The following is a 20,393-nucleotide window of genomic DNA, read 5'->3' as shown; positions in this document are numbered from 1 at the left end:
CATGGTTTTATGATTGGACTTTGAAGATGAAACAAAATTATTTTCTTCTAAAAGGCTCGGACTTTTAAGTGTTTGTGTGATGGATGGATTTAGCAGTTTGCCTGTGTCTTGACTGCTGTTTTAGTGTGTGTATATCATGTGTCATTCATTATTACTGCACCGTATCAGAAACATGTTGTGGCCAGCTGTGAAGGAAGTCTGAAGCAAGTTTATTTTAGTAAAATTAATTTTTTGTTGTGTTTATTGAAATTCCTGCCTTCTGATTAGCTGAATTGGTCACGTGTTATTGCATTCATTTCCTAATGAATGTAAAAAATTAAGCCACGCCCACCGAGGCGGACTACTTTTATTACTACGGAATGTTGGGGAATCCCACTATTACAGTCGAGGGAATTCCCTTTCTGCTCACGTGTATCGTCATACACAGGACATTAATAAAATTCATGCATATTCATTGTCCAAACAACTCTTTGAGACAGAAGGCCGAGAAGGATTGAAACAGCAAAGGTGCAGGCTGGCTGCCTGTTTTTTCCAACTCGCCCCGGTTCCACAAATTTCATGTCTTCAGGTTTCATTTCTATCTAGCATTTTTCCAACTGTGTCTTTTCGTTCACAGGGATCTAAAGTTTGAATCTGGCGGTTACTGACCATGTCATTTGAAACAGCCGCCTTCTCCAGAACATATTTGTTCCAGTTCGTTACAGTCTGACTGTTGCAGTTCTTCTCGCCTCTTGCCTTGATTGACAGGTCCAATGAACATTGTTTTTAACATATTCTCTGTTGATTGGCTACTGACGTTGTAGGCGTGTCAAGTCATGTGCATAAATTAAACGATCACCTGATTCATGTCACGCCACAGTATGTATTCCTACACCAGGAATGTTTATCAATTTCGACATTTTTGTCTGCTTTGATATATACACCTGTTTTTGGTTAAACTTTGTAGGAAAAAAACATGTTTTCGTTGTCGAATTTAATTATAAGCATTGACAGTGTATTGTTTTCGGTTCATTGAGGTATGAATCGAGAAGCCGATGTGCAAACTTTTGTAAGAAGTTGTGATAGTGCTGGGACGTGTAACTCGGGTACTCGGGTACTCGGGTTGGGTGGGTCCTGAGTAGGACCCGATACCCACAGGACTACCCAGACCCGTGGTTAGTCACGTGATACATTGTTTAATGACAAAAACTTTCTATAGCTCAATGGTTACACTACAAGTCCCTAATGTTTGCATTTCTTTCTGACGATACACAATCCTTTTGACTTATAAATGTTTGAGTAAAGATAAAGCTTCAGTCAACTTCATTGTACGCATGATCTGATTGTTTGATACATGTATCTAAATAGTTTTAGCCAGGGCTGTGGTAAAACAATTACCAATTAGACATTTTGTTCCCTACTCTTGAGACTAGCAGTGAGTACCCGGGTAGGGTCGGGTAATAGGGGGTTGCGTGCCCGGGTAGTAAATTTGGACTCGTCCCAGCCCAAATTTGTAAGAACGTTTGCGACCCTTAAATGAATGCAATATCACCAACTATTCCCCCTGGCAATATTTTACGAGGATCATGTTTTTCTTAAACGCTTATTGTGGCACGGATGGTCGTCTAAGATGCTGTGCAGAGTTGCATCCCTTGGGCAGGCAAGACACCTATGATCGGGGGTGTGAATCCTGGTTCACCCTGATTAGTTTGTCAACACCAGATCTTTGCTCGTGGGTTTCATCAAAGTTGTAAACGTCTAAGACCTGTTCAAAGTGGCGTTAAACCCAACTCACTCACTTGAACAGTTATTAACACTTGCCTACATGGCCCTGTTGATAGAGCATCTGATCCGAGAGTCAAATGTCAGGGTTCGCTCCCCGTGTCAAACCAGAAGATGGTACATTAAAAGATGTTACTTGTTGTTACCCTGCCTGGCGCCTGGAATTAATGGGATAGAACAAGAACAAGTCAGCTCGGAGTCAGTATGCTGTGTCTGAGTGGGTAATGCATGTCAAAGTGTGGCATTGTATCTCAGGGGTTTGTGTTAGAAATAGTGGGGATACTGAGTTCCTTGTAGATATCTTACCAGTTGTTGCGTAGACCGATGCTCATTATGTCAATCACTGGATTATTTACAGACCGCCATCATATAGCTGGATTTTGCTGAGTGAAGTGTTAAAGAAGAACCAAACAAACAATTAGGAGATAAAAAACAACCAAAAACCACAAACATTCAATTCTGAGCCTTATATACCTTCATCCGTGAAGATCCATGTTAGAATAGGTCTTCAGCAACCAATGCTTGTTGTAAGAGGCGACTAAACGTGTCATAAGAGGCGACTACTGGGATTGGGTGGTCAGACTCGCTGACATGGTTGATGCATGTTGGCATATCCCAATGGCACAGATCGATGCTCATGATGTCAATCACTGGATTGTCTGGTCCAGACTCGATTATTTACAGACTGCCATCATATAGCTGGACTATTGCTGAGTGCGGCGTTAAACAACAAACAAGAAAAACCAGTTAGATTTACATCTAAACATTTCAACATGAGTTTGTGATTTGTTTCATCATGTTCATGATGGACAGGTTTCTCTACTTTCTCTATAGTATGGACTGAAATGAAAAGAGATATTTTTTTATCTCTCTGTGAAAGTTCCACTTTGTTGTGAGAGTTTAATCTGCAATATTGGAGTCTACTTTTCTAATGCCAGCTGTGCTTAGTTGGATGAACAGAAATGAGACTCCAGAAGCACAAGACGACCATTCAGTGGTCCAGGGGAGACAACTCAAGTTGAAATAAAATCATTTCAGAATGGGTACAATCAAGGTATATTTGTTTTCATTGTCAATAAGGTTTAGATTTAAGAGACCAATTCTAAACCTATGTTTAGTGTATTTGTGTTTGAAGGCGAAAAAAAATATTTACACTAATACATGTTCTTTTACAGACAGTTTTGGAAATATCTGTATGTACTCGTCTTTGGGTTAAAAAAGATTCAAAAATATTGTTTTGTTGCCTTGTAGCAGAAATAAATTGACTATAATTTGGTGGATGTTTTACTCTACCTTCAAGCCAGGCATAGGAAAATATTTCAGACATTCAGCTTACGAGTAATGAATTGAGGGAGACATTGAGGTCATTGTGATCATACAGCGAGGCCGAGTAGGGTCTGACCCTGATGGCCCAGAAACACAATTCTGTTTGGAGCGTCTACATGTTTGCAAATTTTCCTGACGAGGGGATGCAGTATTTTTGAAAATAAGTTTTTTGAGTATTAGGCTTTTCTGCATTTTTTAAGTGTCTCCCATCTCCTGCTATCCCTGAAGTTTCGTTCTGACATGAAAAACTGTTTCTTATCTTAATCTGTCCCGCTGCTGTGGAAATGTATGCCCCGATGTGATAAACAAAAATATTCCTACAATTGCACCCTATAAAAACAGAACAGCTTGACCTTTTTTCAGCTATATTTATTAAAAATTAGCTGCCAAAGCAAAGCGCCTAGATACCTCATAAATTATGTTTAGGACTGTTGAGAAGTGTTCTAAACTTTTAAATTTCATAAAATAAGTTACACAGTTTAGTGAGAAATAATGTTTTTCCTTTTTTCGATTTTGCCTATCCATATACCACCATGTCATTGCATGAGATTTTAGAAGATTACCCATAAGGGAAGAATGATTGTGTGTAATAGCGTACGATATGATTTTAGCGATTCTCAATGCTGATTGGTCAGTTGAAACCATGTGACATCACAGTGCTTCACGTTTGAGACAATACGATATGACGTCATCCATTTTTATCGACATGACAATTTATTCACACTTCATCATCTGAACAACAGACTGCCTTCAGTGAAGTTCCTCTGTAGGGTTGACATTTCATGCGTTTCTTCTTCTTAATTTATTCTCAAATGTCATAGAGTAATATATAGAGTAACCTACTCGAAACTCAGAATTATGGATTATCCATCTATTGTGAATGAATGCAGTAAGTCTCCAAAGGATCAGGATTAACACCAACACCATTCATTTACCGCAGACAGATAATCGGTAATTCCTCGTTAGGAAAACACATGTTTTTAATCTTTATCCATGTGACCAGAACACAACTTGAATCTGGACTGTTCTATGATACATCCCGACTGTTCTATGATACATCCCAACTGTTCTACCTCTCAACTGTTCTATAATACATCCCAACTGTTATATAATACATCCCAACTGTTGTATAATACATCCCAACTGTTGTATGATACATCCCAAATGTTGTGTGATACATCCCAACTGTTGTACAATACATCCCAACTGTTGTACAATACATCCCAACTGTTGTACGATACATCCCAACGGTTGTACCATACATCCCAAATGTTGTATGATACATCCCAACTGTTGTACAATACATCCCTACTGTTGTATGATACTTCCCAACTGTTCTATGATACATCCCAACGGTTGTACCATACATCCCAACTGTTGTACGATACATCCCAACTGTGGTACGATACATCCCAACTGTGGTACGATACATCCCAACTGTTGTACGATCATCATCGATGTACCTTATTATCATCACAATGCTACGATACGTAACCTCAGACAAGTAGCGAAAGCGTGACGACAGCCAGTCGACCGAATCTGCCAAACCCTCAAAGTCTGGACGATCATTTGTAAGTCGTGGCTAACGACTTTCACTTGGTTGACATACAATGATGATTTGCAGATTTTATTGTTTTTCAGTAGCTAGTCGTATAATGAATCTTGATTGACGGCCATTTTGCTTTCTGTGACGATCGATATCATTTTTTTATGGTCAATAATTAAGTACAGATGAAAAAAGTATTCAAATAACTATTGCTATCAACGATATTTTCGTATTTGTCATTATATTATTTGTCTTGTTTTTAAATAATCTTTAGTTTAAAAAAACCTTTTCCCGTGAGGTCACATGATAACCAAATATGGGATAATAGTCTCGATCCAAATGTTACAATGCGTACACTTGAGCAGACTCATGAATATAACTCATGAATATTAATTAGACCATTCACTACGTTAACAGATCGTTATTATAACAGAAACAAACGTATGTTTTCCATGTATATCTAAAATGATATTATTTGTTATTAATTGTCTGGTGAATTAACAATTTAAATTGAAACAATTCAAAATTCATCATATTATGAATACGTAACAACTTGTAATGTGTGTGAAAAGTCGTCCTAAAATACGCTATTTTAAGGGGGCGTGGCCTAAATGCAAATGTCTGATTGGGATTTTAAATTTTCCGAACCCCTGATCCCAACTGTGGTACGATACATCCCAACTGTGGTACGATACATCCCAACTGTGGTATGATACATCCCAACTGTTGTATGATACATCCCAACTGTTGTACGATACATCCCAACTGTGGTACGATACATCCCAACTGTGGTATGATACATCCCAACTGTTGTACGATACATCCCAACTGTGGTACGATACATCCCAACTGTTGTACGATACATCCCAACTGTTGTACGATACATCCCAACTGTTGTACGATACATCCCAACTGTGTTATGATACATCCCAACTGTTGTATGATACATCCCAACTGTGGTACGATACATCCCAACTGGTGTACGATACATCCCAACTGTGGTACGATACATCCCAACTGTGGTACGATACATCCCAACTGTTGTATGATACATCCCAACTGTGGTACGATACATCCCAACTGTGGTACGATACATACCAACTGTGGTACGATACATCCCAACTGTGGTACGATATATCCCAACTGGTGTACGATACATCCCAACTGTTCTATTATACATCCCAACTGTACCTCCATCCCTAAAACTGGTCCTTGTTGTTTCAGCCTACCCTGGGCGTGACTGTGAGCAACAATGCGCTTCTGTATGTGCTGCTTGGCCCCGTGGGACCCTACTTCCCCACAGGCCTGAAGCCCGTCACTCTCCTCGCTGATCCCAAGTATGTTCGAGGCCTGGCCAGGGAGCTGCGGCCAGTACAAGATGGGATCGTAAGTCTTGTCTTTAGTGTCACTATTAGGGTTGTATAGTTGCGACAGAGACTCCTGATGCTCCAGAGACTGTGTGCGTAAGTCTTGTCTTCAGTGTCACTATCAGGGTTGTATTGGTGCGACACAGACTCCTGATGCTCCAGAGACTGTGTGCGTAAGTCTTGTCTTCAGTGTCACTATCAGGGTTGTATTGGTGCGACACAGACTCCTGATGCTCCAGAGACTGTGTGCGGAAGTCTTGTCTTCAGTGTCACTATCAGGGTTGTATTGGTGCGACACAGACTCCTGATGCTCCAGAGACTGTGTGCGTAAGTCTTGTCTTCAGTGTCACTATCAGGGTTGTATTGGTGCGACACAGACTCCTGATGCTCCAGAGACTGTGTGCGTAGGTCTTGTCTTCAGTGTCACTATCAGGGTTGTATTGGTGCGACACAGACGCCTGATGCTCCAGAGACTGTGTGCGTCGCTCATTGCCACGAGTCTGGTGTAGTGATTGCATGTATCCTATGACATCCAGGTTAGAATTGGTCTCCAGCACTCACTCTAAGGGACTGATTGATAATCTGGCGCGGTCCTGGGAGTTTGTATTGAGATTAGATATTTTTCAGCTACAGCTACAGACCCAGATTTTTTTTTTTTATTTAAAGCTGTGTGCCTGAATTGTTTTCTAAGAAAAACAACTTGCAAGATTGTAATTTAATATCTTTCTTTTTTTCAACAGTCTGAAGCATAATTTTTCTTTTTAAGAATTTTTGGGCCTTGATTAATTGCAGACTGCCGTCATGTAGCTGGACTAGTGCTGAGTGTGGTGTTAAACAACAAACAAACAAACGTAATGACGTGTACAGTTGAACCCATTCAGTCAGGATGGTGCAGTGCACAATTGAACACGGGCATCTTGATTAGGATAAATGAGTTGTTTTTGTCTGAAGCAGAATAAGAATGGGTGCTTTTGAGAAGTTTAAATGCACAAGGACCATTTTGCTCCATGACATTGCTGGTCTGTTTCAGGAACTACGGCCCCACCATCGCCATCCAGGACAAGGCACTGAAGGACCACAACTGTCAACAGGTCCTCTGGCTGTACGGCCCCGACCACCAACTGACCGAGGTCGGCACCATGAACCTCTTCATGTACTGGGTCAACGAGCAGGGAGGTGAGCATGTCTGTGAGCATGATGACCTTAGTTGCATCAGGATCTGCTTATCCTGAGTTTGAATCCTAGATTCGTATGGACTCAGATCACCGTCATATGTGTGTTTGTGTGGTTTCACAGAAATGGTGAAAGTCACCTGTTTGTGTCAACATTGGCTGGCATGGCATGAAATACCATCAAAGTGGTGTAAATATCATCAAAGTGGCGTAAATACCTTCAACGTGGCGTAAATATCATCAAAGTGGCGTAAATATCATCAATGTGGCATAAATACCATCAAAGTGGCATAAATATCATCAAAGTGGCGTAAATACCATCAAAGTGGCATAAATATCAAAGTGGCGTAAATACCATCAAAGTGGCGTAAATACCTTCAACGTGGCGTAAATATCATCAACGTGGCGTAAATACCATCAAAGTGGCGTAAATACCATCAAAGTGGCGTTAATACCATCAAAGTGGCGTAAATACCATCAAAGTGGCGTAAATATCATCAATGTGGCATAAATACCATCAAAGTGGCATAGATATCATCAAAGTGGCGTAAATATCATCAATGTGGCATAAATACCATCAAAGTGGCGTAAATATCATCAAAGTGGCGTAAATATCATCAGAGTGGCGTAAATCCCATCAAAGTGGCGTAAATATCAATGTGGCATAAATACCATCAAAGTGGCGTAAATATCATCAATGTGGCATAAATACCATCAAAGTGGCGTAAATATCATCAATGTGGCATAAATACCATCAAAGTGGCATAAATATCATCAAAGTGGCGTAAATATCATCAACGTGGCGTAAATATCATCAACGTGGCGTAAATATCATCAAAGTGGCGTAAATATCATCAATGTGGCATAAATACCATCAAAGTGGCATAAATATCATCAAAGTGGCGTAAATACCATCAAAGTGGCATAAATATCAAAGTGGCGTAAATACCATCAAAGTGGCGTAAATACCATCAAAGTGGCGTAAATACCTTCAACGTGGCGTAAATATCATCAACGTGGCGTAAATACCATCAAAGTGGCGTAAATGCCATCAAAGTGGCGTTAATACCATCAAAGTGGCGTAAATACCATCAAAGTGGCGTAAATATCATCAATGTGGCATAAATACCATCAAAGTGGCATAGATATCATCAAAGTGGCGTAAATATCATCAATGTGGCATAAATACCATCAAAGTGGCGTAAATATCATCAAAGTGGCGTAAATATCATCAGAGTGGCGTAAATCCCATCAAAGTGGCGTAAATATCAATGTGGCATAAATACCATCAAAGTGGCATAAATATCATCAATGTGGCATAAATACCATCAAAGTGGCGTAAATATCATCAATGTGGCATAAATACCATCAAAGTGGCATAAATATCATCAAAGTGGCGTAAATATCATCAAAGTGGCGTAAATATCATCAAAGTGGCGTAAATATCATCAAAGTGGTGTAAATACCATCAAAGTGGCGTAAATACCATAAACGTGGCGTAAAAACCATCAAAGTGGTGTAAATACCATCAAAGTGGCGTAAATACCATCAATGTGGCGTAAATATCATCAAAGTGGCATAAATACCATCAAAGTGGCATAAATCCCATCAACGTGGCGTAAATCCCATCAACGTGGCGTAAATCCCTGTGAGCTGTGTCTAGAAATGTTACCAGAGCCTGTCTCTGGCTGTGTTTGGGTCTATGCCTACTCTTGAGCCCTTGATGCTGAGATCCATTTGTGGAGTGGGGCCCCAGATCTAAATGGTGTCAATAATATGTTTTTCAGTTTTTAATCCTGAGTTTTGTGTTCAACAGAGGAGGAGCTGATCACTGCGCCACTGGACGGCCTCATCCTGCCTGGCATCACCCGTATGAGTCTCCTGGACCTGGCCCGAGAGTGGGTGAGTGAGGGGAGGGTGGGTCAGTGAGGGGCGAGTGGGTGAGGGTGGATAAGTGAAGGGAGGGTGGGTGAGTGAGGGGAGGGTGGATGAGTGAGTGGCGAGTGGGTGAGGGTGGGTGAGTTAGGGGAGGGTAGGTGGATAAGTGAGGGGAGGGTGGGTGGATAAGTGAAGGGAGGGTGAGTGAGTTGGTGAGTGAGGGAATGGGAAGGTGAGGAGATGGGTGGGTGAGTGAGGGGATAGGAGGGTGAGTGAGGGTTAGGAGTCTGGGTTTTTGAGTGCGGATATGAGGGAGGGAGGGGATCAGTGGATAGGTGAAGAGATGGGGTAGTGTGCTGGCGAGTGTGTGAGGGGTGAGTGAGTGAGTGAGTGAGGGGTGGGTGAGTGAGGGGTGGGTGAGTGAGGGGTGAGTGAGTGAGGGAGGGGTGGGTGAGGGAGGGGTGGGATCAGTGGATAGGTGAAGAGATGGGGTGGTGTGCTGGCGAGTGAGTGAGGGGTGGGTGAGTGAGTGAGGGGTGAGTGAGTGAGGGAGGGGATCAGTGGATAGGTGAAGAGATGGGCTGGTGTGCTGGCGAGTGAGTGAGGGGTGGGTGAGTGAGGGAGGGGATCAGTGGATAGGTGAAGAGATGGGGTGGTGTGCTGGCGAGTGAGTGAGGGGTGGGTGAGTGAGTGAGGGAGGGGATCAGTGGATAGGTGAAGAGATGGGGTGGTGTGCTGGCGAGTGAGTGAGGGGTGGGTGAGTGAGGGAGGGGATCAGTGGATAGGTGAAAAGATGGGGTGGTGTGCTGGCGAGTGAGTGAGGGGTGGGTGAGTGAGGGGTGGGTGAGTGAGGGGTGGGTGAGTGAGGGGTGGGTGAGTGAGGGAGGGGTGAGTGAGGGAGGGGATCAGTGGATAGGTGAAGAGATGGGGTGGTGTGCTGGCGAGGGTGTGAGGGGTGGGTGAGTGAGGGAGGGGATCAGTGGATAGGTGAAGAGATGGGGTAGTGTTCTGGCGAGGGTGTGAGGGGTGGGTGAGTGAGGGAGGGGATCAGTGGATAGGTGAAGAGATGGGGTGGTGTGCTGGCGAGGGTGTGAGGGGTGGGTGAGTGAGGAGATTGGAGGGTTGTCAAAGGCATGGGTGAGTGAATGTTTGAGAAAGTGAGTTGAATTGTTTTGTTGGCATTTCTTAAAAGTAGACAGATGACATAGAAGACATAACTTATGGATTTTTATAATATATTAAAGACGTTGTTACCCAATATTGTGTCTGCTTTGATGAGTGAGTTGTGAAGAATGGGGCTGGATTCCACAATTACTGTGTTGAATGTGCCCAAGGTCAAAAAGGCAGAAACAGGAGAACATTCAGCTCTTACTTACACCCACATCTGGACGCTGGATGTTCCTTAGGCTTAGACAGCCTCCGTGGTCTAGTGGTAGAGCGTCTTCCCAGAGAGCGGAAGGTCCGGGGTTCGATCCCCACCCGCGTTATACCAAAAGATGTTTAAAGATGGTACTTGTTGTTACCCTGTCTGGCGCTCAGCATTAAAGGGCTAAAACAAGGACTGGTTGGTTCAGAGTCAGTATACTGTGTCTGAGTGGGGTATTCATGTTAACCTGCGGCATGGTATCTCAGTGGGCTAGCACTATAAATCGGCATCAGTCCGGACTAGTACAAACAGCCACACACACACACACACACACACACACACAGACACGTGCATGCATGTCGCTGTATAAGTGCAATAATTTTAGACGCGATGTTAAACCCAATTTCACCTCACCACGCCTTAGGCTTGAGTTTCATAAGATATCTTGACAAGAGTCAAACTTGCCAGTCTATTATGTACCCATTGATAACTTAAGGTTCTACACTAAATAAAACCAAATGATAACCTTATGGAGAACTAAAACATTGGTCCTGTTCTTTCGGTAGTAATTGACCTGTCCATCTGTTTAAAAGCCACTTTCTGTTGCAGGGAGAGTTCAAGGTGACTGAAGGGAGATACACCATGAAGCAGGTGATGAAGGGGCTCAACGAAGGACGGGTGAGTGGATGGAGGGAGTCAGTGAGGGAGGGAGGGAGTCAGTGTGGGAGGGAGTCAGTGTGGGAGTCAGTGAGGGAGGGAGTCAGTGTGGGAGGGAGTCAGTGTGGGAGGGAGTCAGTGTGGGAGTCAGTGAGGGAGGGAGTCAGTGTGGGAGGGAGTCACTGTGGGAGTCAGTGAGGGAGGGAGTCAGTGTGGGAGGGAGTCAGTGTGGGAGGGAGTCAGTGTGGGAGTCAGTGAGGGAGGGAGTCAGTGTGGGAGGGAGTCAGTGTGGGAGGGAGTCAGTGTGGGAGTCAGTGAGGGAGGGAGTCAGTGTGGGAGGGAGTCAGTGTGGGAGGGAGTCAGTGAGGGAGGGAGTCACTGTGGGAGTCAGTGAGGGAGGGAGTCAGTGTGGGAGGGAGTCAGTGTGGGAGGGAGTCAGTGTGGGAGTCAGTGAGGGAGGGAGTCACTGTGGGAGTCAGTGAGGGAGGGAGTCAGTGTGGGAGGGAGTCAGTGAGGGAGGGAGGGAGTCAGTGAGGGAGGGAGTCAGTGAGGGAGGGAGTCAGTGTGGGAGGGAGTCAGTGAGGGAGGGAGTCAGTGAGGGAGGGAGTCAGTGAGGGAGGGAGGGAGTCAGTGAGGGAGGGAGTCAGTGAGGGAGGGAGTCAGTGTGGGAGGGAGTCAGTGAGGGAGGGAGTCAGTGAGGGAGGGAGTCAGTGTGGGAGGGAGTCAGTGAGGGAGGGAGTCAGTGTGGGAGGGTGTCAGTGAGGGAGGGAGTCACTGTGGGAGTCAGTGAGGGAGGGAGTCAGTGAGGGAGGGAATCAGTGTGGGAGGGAGTCAGTGAGGGAGGGAGTCAGTGAGGGAGGGAGTCAGTGAGGGAGGGAGTCAGTGTGGGAGGGTGTCAGTGAGGGAGGGAGTCACTGTGGGAGTCAGTGAGGGAGGGAGTCAGTGAGGGAGGGAGTCAGTGAGGGAGGGAATCAGTGTGGGAGGGAGTCAGTGAGGGAGGGAGTCAGTGAGGGAGGGAGTCAGTGTGGGAGGGAGTCAGTGAGGGAGGGAGTCAGTGTGGGAGGGTGTCAGTGAGGGAGGGAGTCAGTGTGGGAGGGAGTCAGTGAGGGAGGGAGTCAGTGAGGGAGGGAGGGAGTCAGTGTGGGAGGGAGTCAGTGAGGGAGGGAGGGAGTCAGTGTGGGAGGGAGTCAGTGAGGGAGGGAGTCAGTGAGGGAGGGAGTCAGTGTGGGAGGGAGTCAGTGAGGGAGGGAGTCAGTGTGGGAGGGAGTCAGTGAGGGAGGGAGTCAGTACATGAGGGAGTCAGTGCGTGAGGGAGTCAGTGCGTGAGGGAGGGAGTCAGTGTGGGAGGGAGTCAGTGAGGGAGGGAGTCAGTGTGGGAGGGAGTCAGTGAGGGAGGGAGTCAGTGAGGGAGGGAGGGAGTCAGTGTGGGAGGGAGTCAGTGAGGGAGGGAGGGAGTCAGTGTGGGAGGGAGTCAGTGAGGGAGGGAGTCAGTGAGGGAGGGAGTCAGTGAGGGAGGGAGGGAGTCAGTGTGGGAGGGAGTCAGTGAGGGAGGGAGGGAGGGAGTCAGTGTGGGAGGGAGTCAGTGAGGGAGGGAGTCAGTGAGGGAGGGAGTCAGTGTGGGAGGGAGTCAGTGAGGGAGAGAGTCAGTGAGGGAGGGAGTCAGTGTGGGAGGGAGTCAGTGAGGGAGGGAGTCAGTACATGAGGGAGTCAGTGCGTGAGGGAGTCAGTGCGTGAGGGAGTCAGTGAGGGAGGGAGTCGGTACGTGAGGGAGTCGGTACGTGAGGGAGTCAGTGCGTGAGGGAGTCAGTGAGGGAGGGAGTCGGTACGTGAGGGAGTCAGTGCGTGAGGGAGTCAGTGAGGGAGGGAGTCGGTACGTGAGGGAGTCAGTGTGGGAGGGAGTCAGTGCGTGAGGGAGTCAGTGAGGGAGGGAGTCAGTGAGGGAGGGAGTCAGTGCGTGAGGGAGTCAGTGTGGGAGGGAGTCAGTGCGTGAGGGAGTCAGTGAGGGAGGGAGTCAGTGAGGGAGGGAGTCAGTGAGGGAGGGAGTCAGTGAGGGAGGGAGTCAGTGTGGGAGGGAGTCAGTGCGTGAGGGAGTCAGTGAGGGAGGGAGTCAGTGAGGGAGGGAGTCAGTGTGGGAGGGAGTCAGTGCGTGAGGGAGTCAGTGAGGGAGGGAGTCAGTGAGGGAGGGAGTGAGGGAGGGAGTCAGTGAGGGAGGGAGTCAGTACGTGAGGGAGTCAGTACGTGAGGGAGTCAGTGTGGGAGGGAGTCAGTGAGGGAGGGAGTCAGTGCGTGAGGGAGTCAGCAATATCACAGCTGTGTCACAATGGCCTGAGCCACAAACCAGTGACTGAGAGCATGAGCACCAACCCATGACCATTCAAGAGGACCCGTGAAGATCTTGGGTAGAATAGGTCTTCAGCAACCCATACTTGCCGTAAAAGGCGATTATGCTTGTCGTAAGAGGCAAATAACGGGATCGGGTGGTCAGGCTAGCTGACTTGGTTCATGCATGTCATCGTATCCCAATTGAGTGGAACGATGCTCATGATGTCAATCACTGGATTGTATGGTCCAGATTCGATTATTTACAGACCGCCGTCAAATAGCTGGAATATTACTGAGTGCGCCGTTAAACAACAAACCAAACCAAATCAAAACCAACCCATGACCTTGGGTCATGATGACACAACCGATAGATTTTAGTTAACTCTCTAAACAAGCAAAATGGAGCCCTCGTATAAACAAGCTTAGGTCACTGGGTGCCAGTTGTATACTGGAGTCCTTCAATAAGTGAGTGACAGTATGGTTTTATGCCGCTTTTGGCAATATTCCAACAATATCACGGCACGGGACACCAGAAATGGGCTTCATACATTATACCCTTGTCAGGAATCGAAACCGGGTCTTCGACACTTTAACCACTAGGCTACTCGACCGCCCCAGTTCTTCAATAAACAAGCACAGATCACTGGGTACCAGGGATCCATTCCATAAACTGATCATAGCAACGACAGTCATAAGTCTATGTTAAAGTATGAGAGTTATGATCACTTTTGTGAAACGATGGACCACTCGTCTGTACTGGAGTCCGATAAACAAGCATTGGTCACTGTAAGATAATCTGAAGAAAGTGGGAGGTAACATAGGCCTGAGGAAAGAAGTCTGTAAGATAGGTCTGAGAAAAGCAGGCCGTTAGATAGGTCTGAGAAAAGCAGGCCGTTAGATAGGTCCGAGAAAAGCAGGCCGTGAGATAGGTCCGAGAAAAAGCAGGCCGTTAGATAGGTCCGAGAAAGCAGGCCTTTAGATAGGTCCGAGAAAAGCAGGCCGTTAGATAGGTCCGAGAAAAAGCAGGCCGTTAGATAGGTCTGAGAAAAAGCAGGCCGTTAGATAGGTCTGAGAAAAGCAGGCCGTTAGATAGGTCCGAGAAAAAGCAGGCTGTTAGATAGGTCTGAGAAAAGCAGGCCGTTAGATAGGTCCGAGAAAAAGCAGGCCGTTAGATAGGTCCGAGAAAGCAGGCCGTTAGATAGGTCCGAGAAAAAGCAGGCCGTTAGATAGGTCCGAGAAAAGCAGGCCGTGAGATAGGTCCGAGAAAAAGCAGGCCGTTAGATAGGTCCGAGAAAGCAGGCCGTTAGATAGGTCCGAGAAAAAGCAGGCCGTTAGATAGGTCCGAGAAAAGCAGGCCGTGAGATAGGTCCGAGAAAAGCAGGCTGTTAGATAGGCCCGAGGAAAGAAGTCTGTAAGATAGGTCTGAGAAAAGCATGCCGTTAGATAGGTCCGAGAAAAAGCAGGCCGTTAGATAGGTCCGAGAAAGCAGGCCGTTAGATAGGTCCGAGGAAAGCATGTCATACAATAGGTCTGAGGAAAGCATGTCATACAAGGCTAAAAATAATAATAGTCTTGGTTCTCAGGCACTGCCCACATCATCATAAAGTTTGCACGTTTCGTTTTTGTTTCGATTTTCAATTGTTTTTGTGCATTGTCTTAAAGTATGAGGATTTAAAAAAAAGATTAAACTCGAAATAAAAACAAAACGTGCGGCAGACTTCATGATGATGCTGGTGGTGCCTGAGGACCAAGACTATTATTTTTTAGCCCAATAGGGTCCGAGGAAGCATGCCGTATGATAGGTACGAAGAAAGTGGGACATAAGATAGGCCCAAGGAAAGCATGATTGTGTGGTTCACAGAGCAGTAGATGATGAGAGAGGCTTGACAGGGAGAGAGTGAAGGTGATTGTTTAAGCAAATGACAATAGCAGTGCTTTCTTGTGACAGGTGAAGGAGATATTTGGTGCTGGCACTGCCTGCACGGTGTGCCCAGTGGAGAAGATCCTCTACAACAACCAGCTGCTGGATATCCCCACCATGAAGGAGGCCAAGCTCACCAACAGGTTCATGTCAGTACTCACCGACATCCAGGTAGGCACTCACTCACTCACTCTGGCCCATGAATACACTAAGTGGCACATACTATCTATATCCAGACGAGGAGATAACGAATATAAAAAATTATTCATAATAAAGATAGACCCGAAGAAAGAAGTCTGTAAGATAGGTCTGCGAAAAGCAGACCGTTAGATAGGTCCGAGGAAAGCAGGCCGTTAGATAGATCCGGGGAAAGCAGGCTGTTAGATAGATCCAAGGAAAGCAGGCTGTTAGATAGGTCCGAGGAAAGTATGTCATACAATAGGTCCGAGGAAAGCAGGCCGTTAGATAGGTCCGAGGAAAGCAGGCTGTTAGACAGGTCCGAGGAAAGTATGTCATACAATAGGTCCGAGGAAAGCATGTCATACAATAGGTCAGAGGAAAGCAGGCCGTTAGATAGATCCGAGGAAAGCAGGCCGTTAGATAGGTCCGAGGAAAGTATGTCATACAATAGGTCCGAGGAAAGCATGTCATACAATAGGTCCGAGGAAAGTAGGCTGTTTGATGGGTCCAAGGAAAGCATGTCATACAATAGGTCCGAGGAAAGCAGGCTGTTAGATAGGTCCGAGGAAAGCAGGCCATTAGATAGGTCCGAGGAAAGCATGTCATACAATAGGTCCGAGGAAAGCAGGCCGTTAGATAGGTCTGAGGAAAGTATGTCATACAATAGGTCCGAGGAAAGCATGTCATACAATAGGTCCGAGGAAAGCAGGCTGTTTGATAGGTCCGAGGAAAGCAACAGCATACAATAGGTCCGAGGAAAGCAGGCTGTTAGATAGGTCCGAGGTCTTTAGTGAAAATGAAGTACACTTTTTTGGTTAAAAAAGATTTGCTGTGAAGGTTACCTAGGTTTCATTAGGTCTTTTAAGACACCGACATGGTAGACAAATGTCAGGAATTGATATGATGAATATATTTTTCAGTTGGGACGCAAACCTCATGACTGGATGTTGGATGTGGATGATGTTGAAGAAGATCTGAAAATGGGAATGCAGGCCTGAGTTGTCTCCCCCTTCACTTTGAGGATGGGAGTGATCTCCCCTCTGTACACAGTCTTGATCTTGACACTGTTAGAGACACTGTTAGACATAGAGAACAAATGCATATAGTTGACAGTGGTCTCGTTTTTGGTCAGCTGAATTTCTGAATATCAACATTTGTGAAAGTTCTTGCACATATAAATGAACCCATTCCTCAATATATGTATCGAGGTTCAAATTTTAATATATTTTAAGCATACATTTCATGCATTTATTGGTAAATATTACCATTATTGATCAAATGTTTGACATGTCATCCGGGATGAGCCAGAAATGTCTCAGGTGAATGAATCTCAAATACGTGATCGACCTAATTAGTGTCTTCATCACTGTTCCCCCCCGAGCAAAGCAATCTCAGCACTAGGATTGTGTTAAGTCTCTGTTGATGTATAATTAGAATCATCTCAGTGATAAGATTACTTTATGGAAAAAGACCTCAGCATTTCACAAAGCAACAATACAAGGGGTTCTTGAAAGGCTACAGTTAGGTATTGCGATAGTATCAGTGTCATTATTAGGGGAGGGGCACTATTTAGGTCGATTGCGGTAGTCAAATATTGTTTGAAGACGGTGAAATGAATCTACTCAGTCTGTCCATGTATAGAGTACAAACTTTACACTGACTGGAAATATTGATCTTTTATATTTTTATGCGAGTTTTACTTGATGCTCGAATCTCTAAGCTTTTCATGACTGAGGGTGATACTCCATGAAAAATTTGTACAAAATGGATCAGGTGTGTATATAGTATGGGATTGCTTTTATTTTGTTTCCATAGCAACTGTTTTGCTTCTTTTTTTTTGTTACCATAGAGACTATTTTGACTTGTTTTGTTTCCATAGCAACTGTTTCGTTTTATTGATGTGTTTTATTATTTGGTTTTGATGTGGTGCAGATATTTCGGATCAAGGGTAAAGCGGGGCCATCTTGATGCAAGTATGATGCAGACTACATAGGTGGGACAGATGGATGGACAGAGGAGGGAGTCCATGAATCTACAAGAGTGAAAATCCCCACTCAACAGTGTTGTGAGCATGTAACATGTAACCATTACTGTTACAATGGTTACATGCTACAGATAATCCTGTAACCGTCACATGCTGTGCAGATTCAATCTCCAAGATGCTACATGTGCTGTCATGTGCTGTTAACTGGAATGTCTGTTCTAGGCGATAGAATGATGTTACACTGTAACACAGCCGTGACTTGTCACATCTGTTCTAGGTGGCGTTACACTGTAACACTCCTGTGACATGTGACCTATCACTTGTTCCAGGTGATGTTACACTGTAACACTCCTGTGACATGTGACCTATCACTTGTTCCAGATGACGTTACACTGTAACACTCCTGTGACATGTGACCTATCACTTGTTCCAGGTGATGTTACACTGTAACACTCCTGTGACATGTGACCTATCACTTGTTCCAGGTGATGTTACACTGTAACACTCCTGTGACATGTGACCTATCACTTGTTCCAGATGACATTAAACTGTAACACTCCTGTGACATGTGACCTATCACTTGCTCCAGATGACGTTAAACTGTAACACTGCCATGACATGTGACCTATCACTTGTTCCAGGTGATGTTACACTGTAACACTCCTGTGACATGTGACCTATCACTTGTTCCAGATGACGTTAAACTGTAACACTCCTGTGACATGTGACCTATCACTTGTTCCAGATGACATTAAACTGTAACACTGCCATGACATGTGACCCGTCACATCTGTTCCAGGTGACATCACACTGTAACATTGCCATGACTCTGTAACGTCTGTTCCAGATTACATCACACTGTAACACTGCCATGACATGTGACCTGTCACGTCTGTTCCAGGTGACATCACACTGTAACACTGCCGTGACTCTGTAACGTCTGTTCCAGGTGACATCACACTGTAACATTGCCATGACTCTGTAACGTCTGTTCCAGATTACATCACACTGTAACACTGCCATGACATGTGACCTGTAACGTCTGTTCCAGGTGACATCACACTGTAACATTGCCATGACATGTGACGTCTGTTCCAGGTGACATCACACTGTAACATTGCCATGACTCTGTAACGTCTGTTCCAGGTGACATCACACTGTAACATTGCCATGACTCTGTAACGTCTGTTCCAGGTGACATCACACTGTAACATTGCCATGACTCTGTAACGTCTGTTCCAGGTGACATCACACTGTAACATTGCCATGACTCTGTAACGTCTGTTCCAGGTGACATCACACTGTAACATTGCCGTGACTCTGTCACATCTGTTCCAGGTGACATCACACTGTAACATTGCCGTGACTCTGTCACATCTGTTCCAGGTGACATCACACTGTAACATTGCCATGACTCTGTCACATCTGTTCCAGGTGACATCACACTGTAACATTGCCATGACTCTGTCACATCTGTTCCAGGTGACATCACACTGTAACATTGCCATGACTCTGTCACATCTGTTCCAGGTGACATCACACTGTAACATTGCCATGACTCTGTCACATCTGTTCCAGGTGACATCACACTGTAACATTGCCATGACTCTGTCACGTCTGTTCCAGGTGACATCACACTGTAACATTGCCGTGACTCCAGGTGACATCACACTGTAACACTGCCGTGACTCTGTCACATCTGTTCCAGGTGACATCACACTGTAACACTGCCATGACTCTGTCACATCTGTTCCAGGTGACATCACACTGTAACATTGACTCTGTAACGTCTGTACTCGATGGCTGTAACTGCATCCTGGCTGCACTGCTTCCTCCTGACTGTAACATACAGACATCATCTGTCTCTTATCGTTGCATTGTTTTATTTTGTTTTAACCGAGTGCCATGTGAAGATTATCATATCAACATATTGTTTGCTGAATCTCAGTTGTTTTTTGACACTGTTTCTAGTTCTAGTTGGCCAGTTAGTATCCCATAACATTGTTAGTATTCTAATCCATGTATTCAGTATTCAGTTAGTATCACATATCAGGAGTATAACCCGATGTCCGTGCTAGAATAGTCTTCACAGGCTGGGCTGTCAAACAGACAGACAGACAGACAGACCGACGTCATCAGCTGCCAGTGTGCATGGCTGACCCTATACCCTATCTTTCAATATGTCGCTATACTACCCACCAGAAATAAGGGAATGATATGTTTCACTTCAAGTGCTTTAACCTAACAGGTCCGATTGATGGTCGGTATTAGTATGGCTACCTTGAATGATACATGCATGTCTTCAAATCAAATAAAGAGGATTTGATGATAATAATAATATTACTATTAACAATAACAACAACAATAACAACAATAATAATAACCACAATAATAATAACAACAACAATAATAATAAAATTAATTAAAAAAAGTGATGATGATTAATTAATTATTATTATTATTATTATTGTTGTTATTGACTTTTGCAATGCCCACTAGTGCATGTAGATGACAGTGGATCAGTGTGTACTCAAATTTTATCCTCGGCTCCCTTGTGCAGTCCAGTTCGGGAAGGACTCGAAGACTCCCGCTTTCACCACAAGGTGGATTGTAACTCTGTGGCAGATCAGTGGAAGCATTCCCTTATTATCTGGGGGTAGTATATACGTGGGACCCTCCTGTTGTAGTGTGTACTTTCAGCCCCAGGTACGGAACTCTTAGGGTAGCAGTCTTGAGGTGAAGGACAGAGATCTCAGTCCTTGAACCTTGTTATAAGCAGTGGTTTTATCAACAAATCAAAATGTTTCTGTAATTAGTCTAGTCATTTTATGGATTATTATTTACGTTTGCGTTGTCTCAATAATTCAGTGACGTCTCCAGTCAAATGTTGACTCACCTTCGAGATTATTTCAA

General features: G+C 44.9%; 1 protein-coding gene across 1 annotated transcript in view; it reads left to right on the top strand.

Moving 5' to 3' along the window:
- The window catches only part of LOC139466723 (branched-chain-amino-acid aminotransferase, cytosolic-like), a 60,690-nt gene extending 41,439 nt beyond the window's left edge, over positions 1-19,251 (top strand). Inside the window, 7 exon segments of the mRNA XM_071248373.1 lie at positions 5,858-5,980; positions 5,982-6,019; positions 7,031-7,176; positions 8,989-9,074; positions 11,026-11,094; positions 15,344-15,487; positions 16,417-19,251. Coding sequence (XP_071104474.1) covers positions 5,858-5,980; positions 5,982-6,019; positions 7,031-7,176; positions 8,989-9,074; positions 11,026-11,094; positions 15,344-15,487; positions 16,417-16,494 — 684 coding nt within the window. The 3' untranslated portion in view covers positions 16,495-19,251.
- The last annotated feature ends 1,142 nt before the right edge of the window (positions 19,252-20,393 follow it).

The sequence above is a fragment of the Haliotis cracherodii genome, unplaced genomic scaffold (genome assembly GCF_022045235.1).
Source record: "Haliotis cracherodii isolate W230 unplaced genomic scaffold, xgHalCrac1.p SCAF_19, whole genome shotgun sequence".
Taxonomy (NCBI): domain Eukaryota; kingdom Metazoa; phylum Mollusca; class Gastropoda; order Lepetellida; family Haliotidae; genus Haliotis; species Haliotis cracherodii.
The sequence above is the reverse complement of the archived record's forward strand: the minus strand, read 5'-3'. Positions and strand labels throughout refer to the sequence as shown.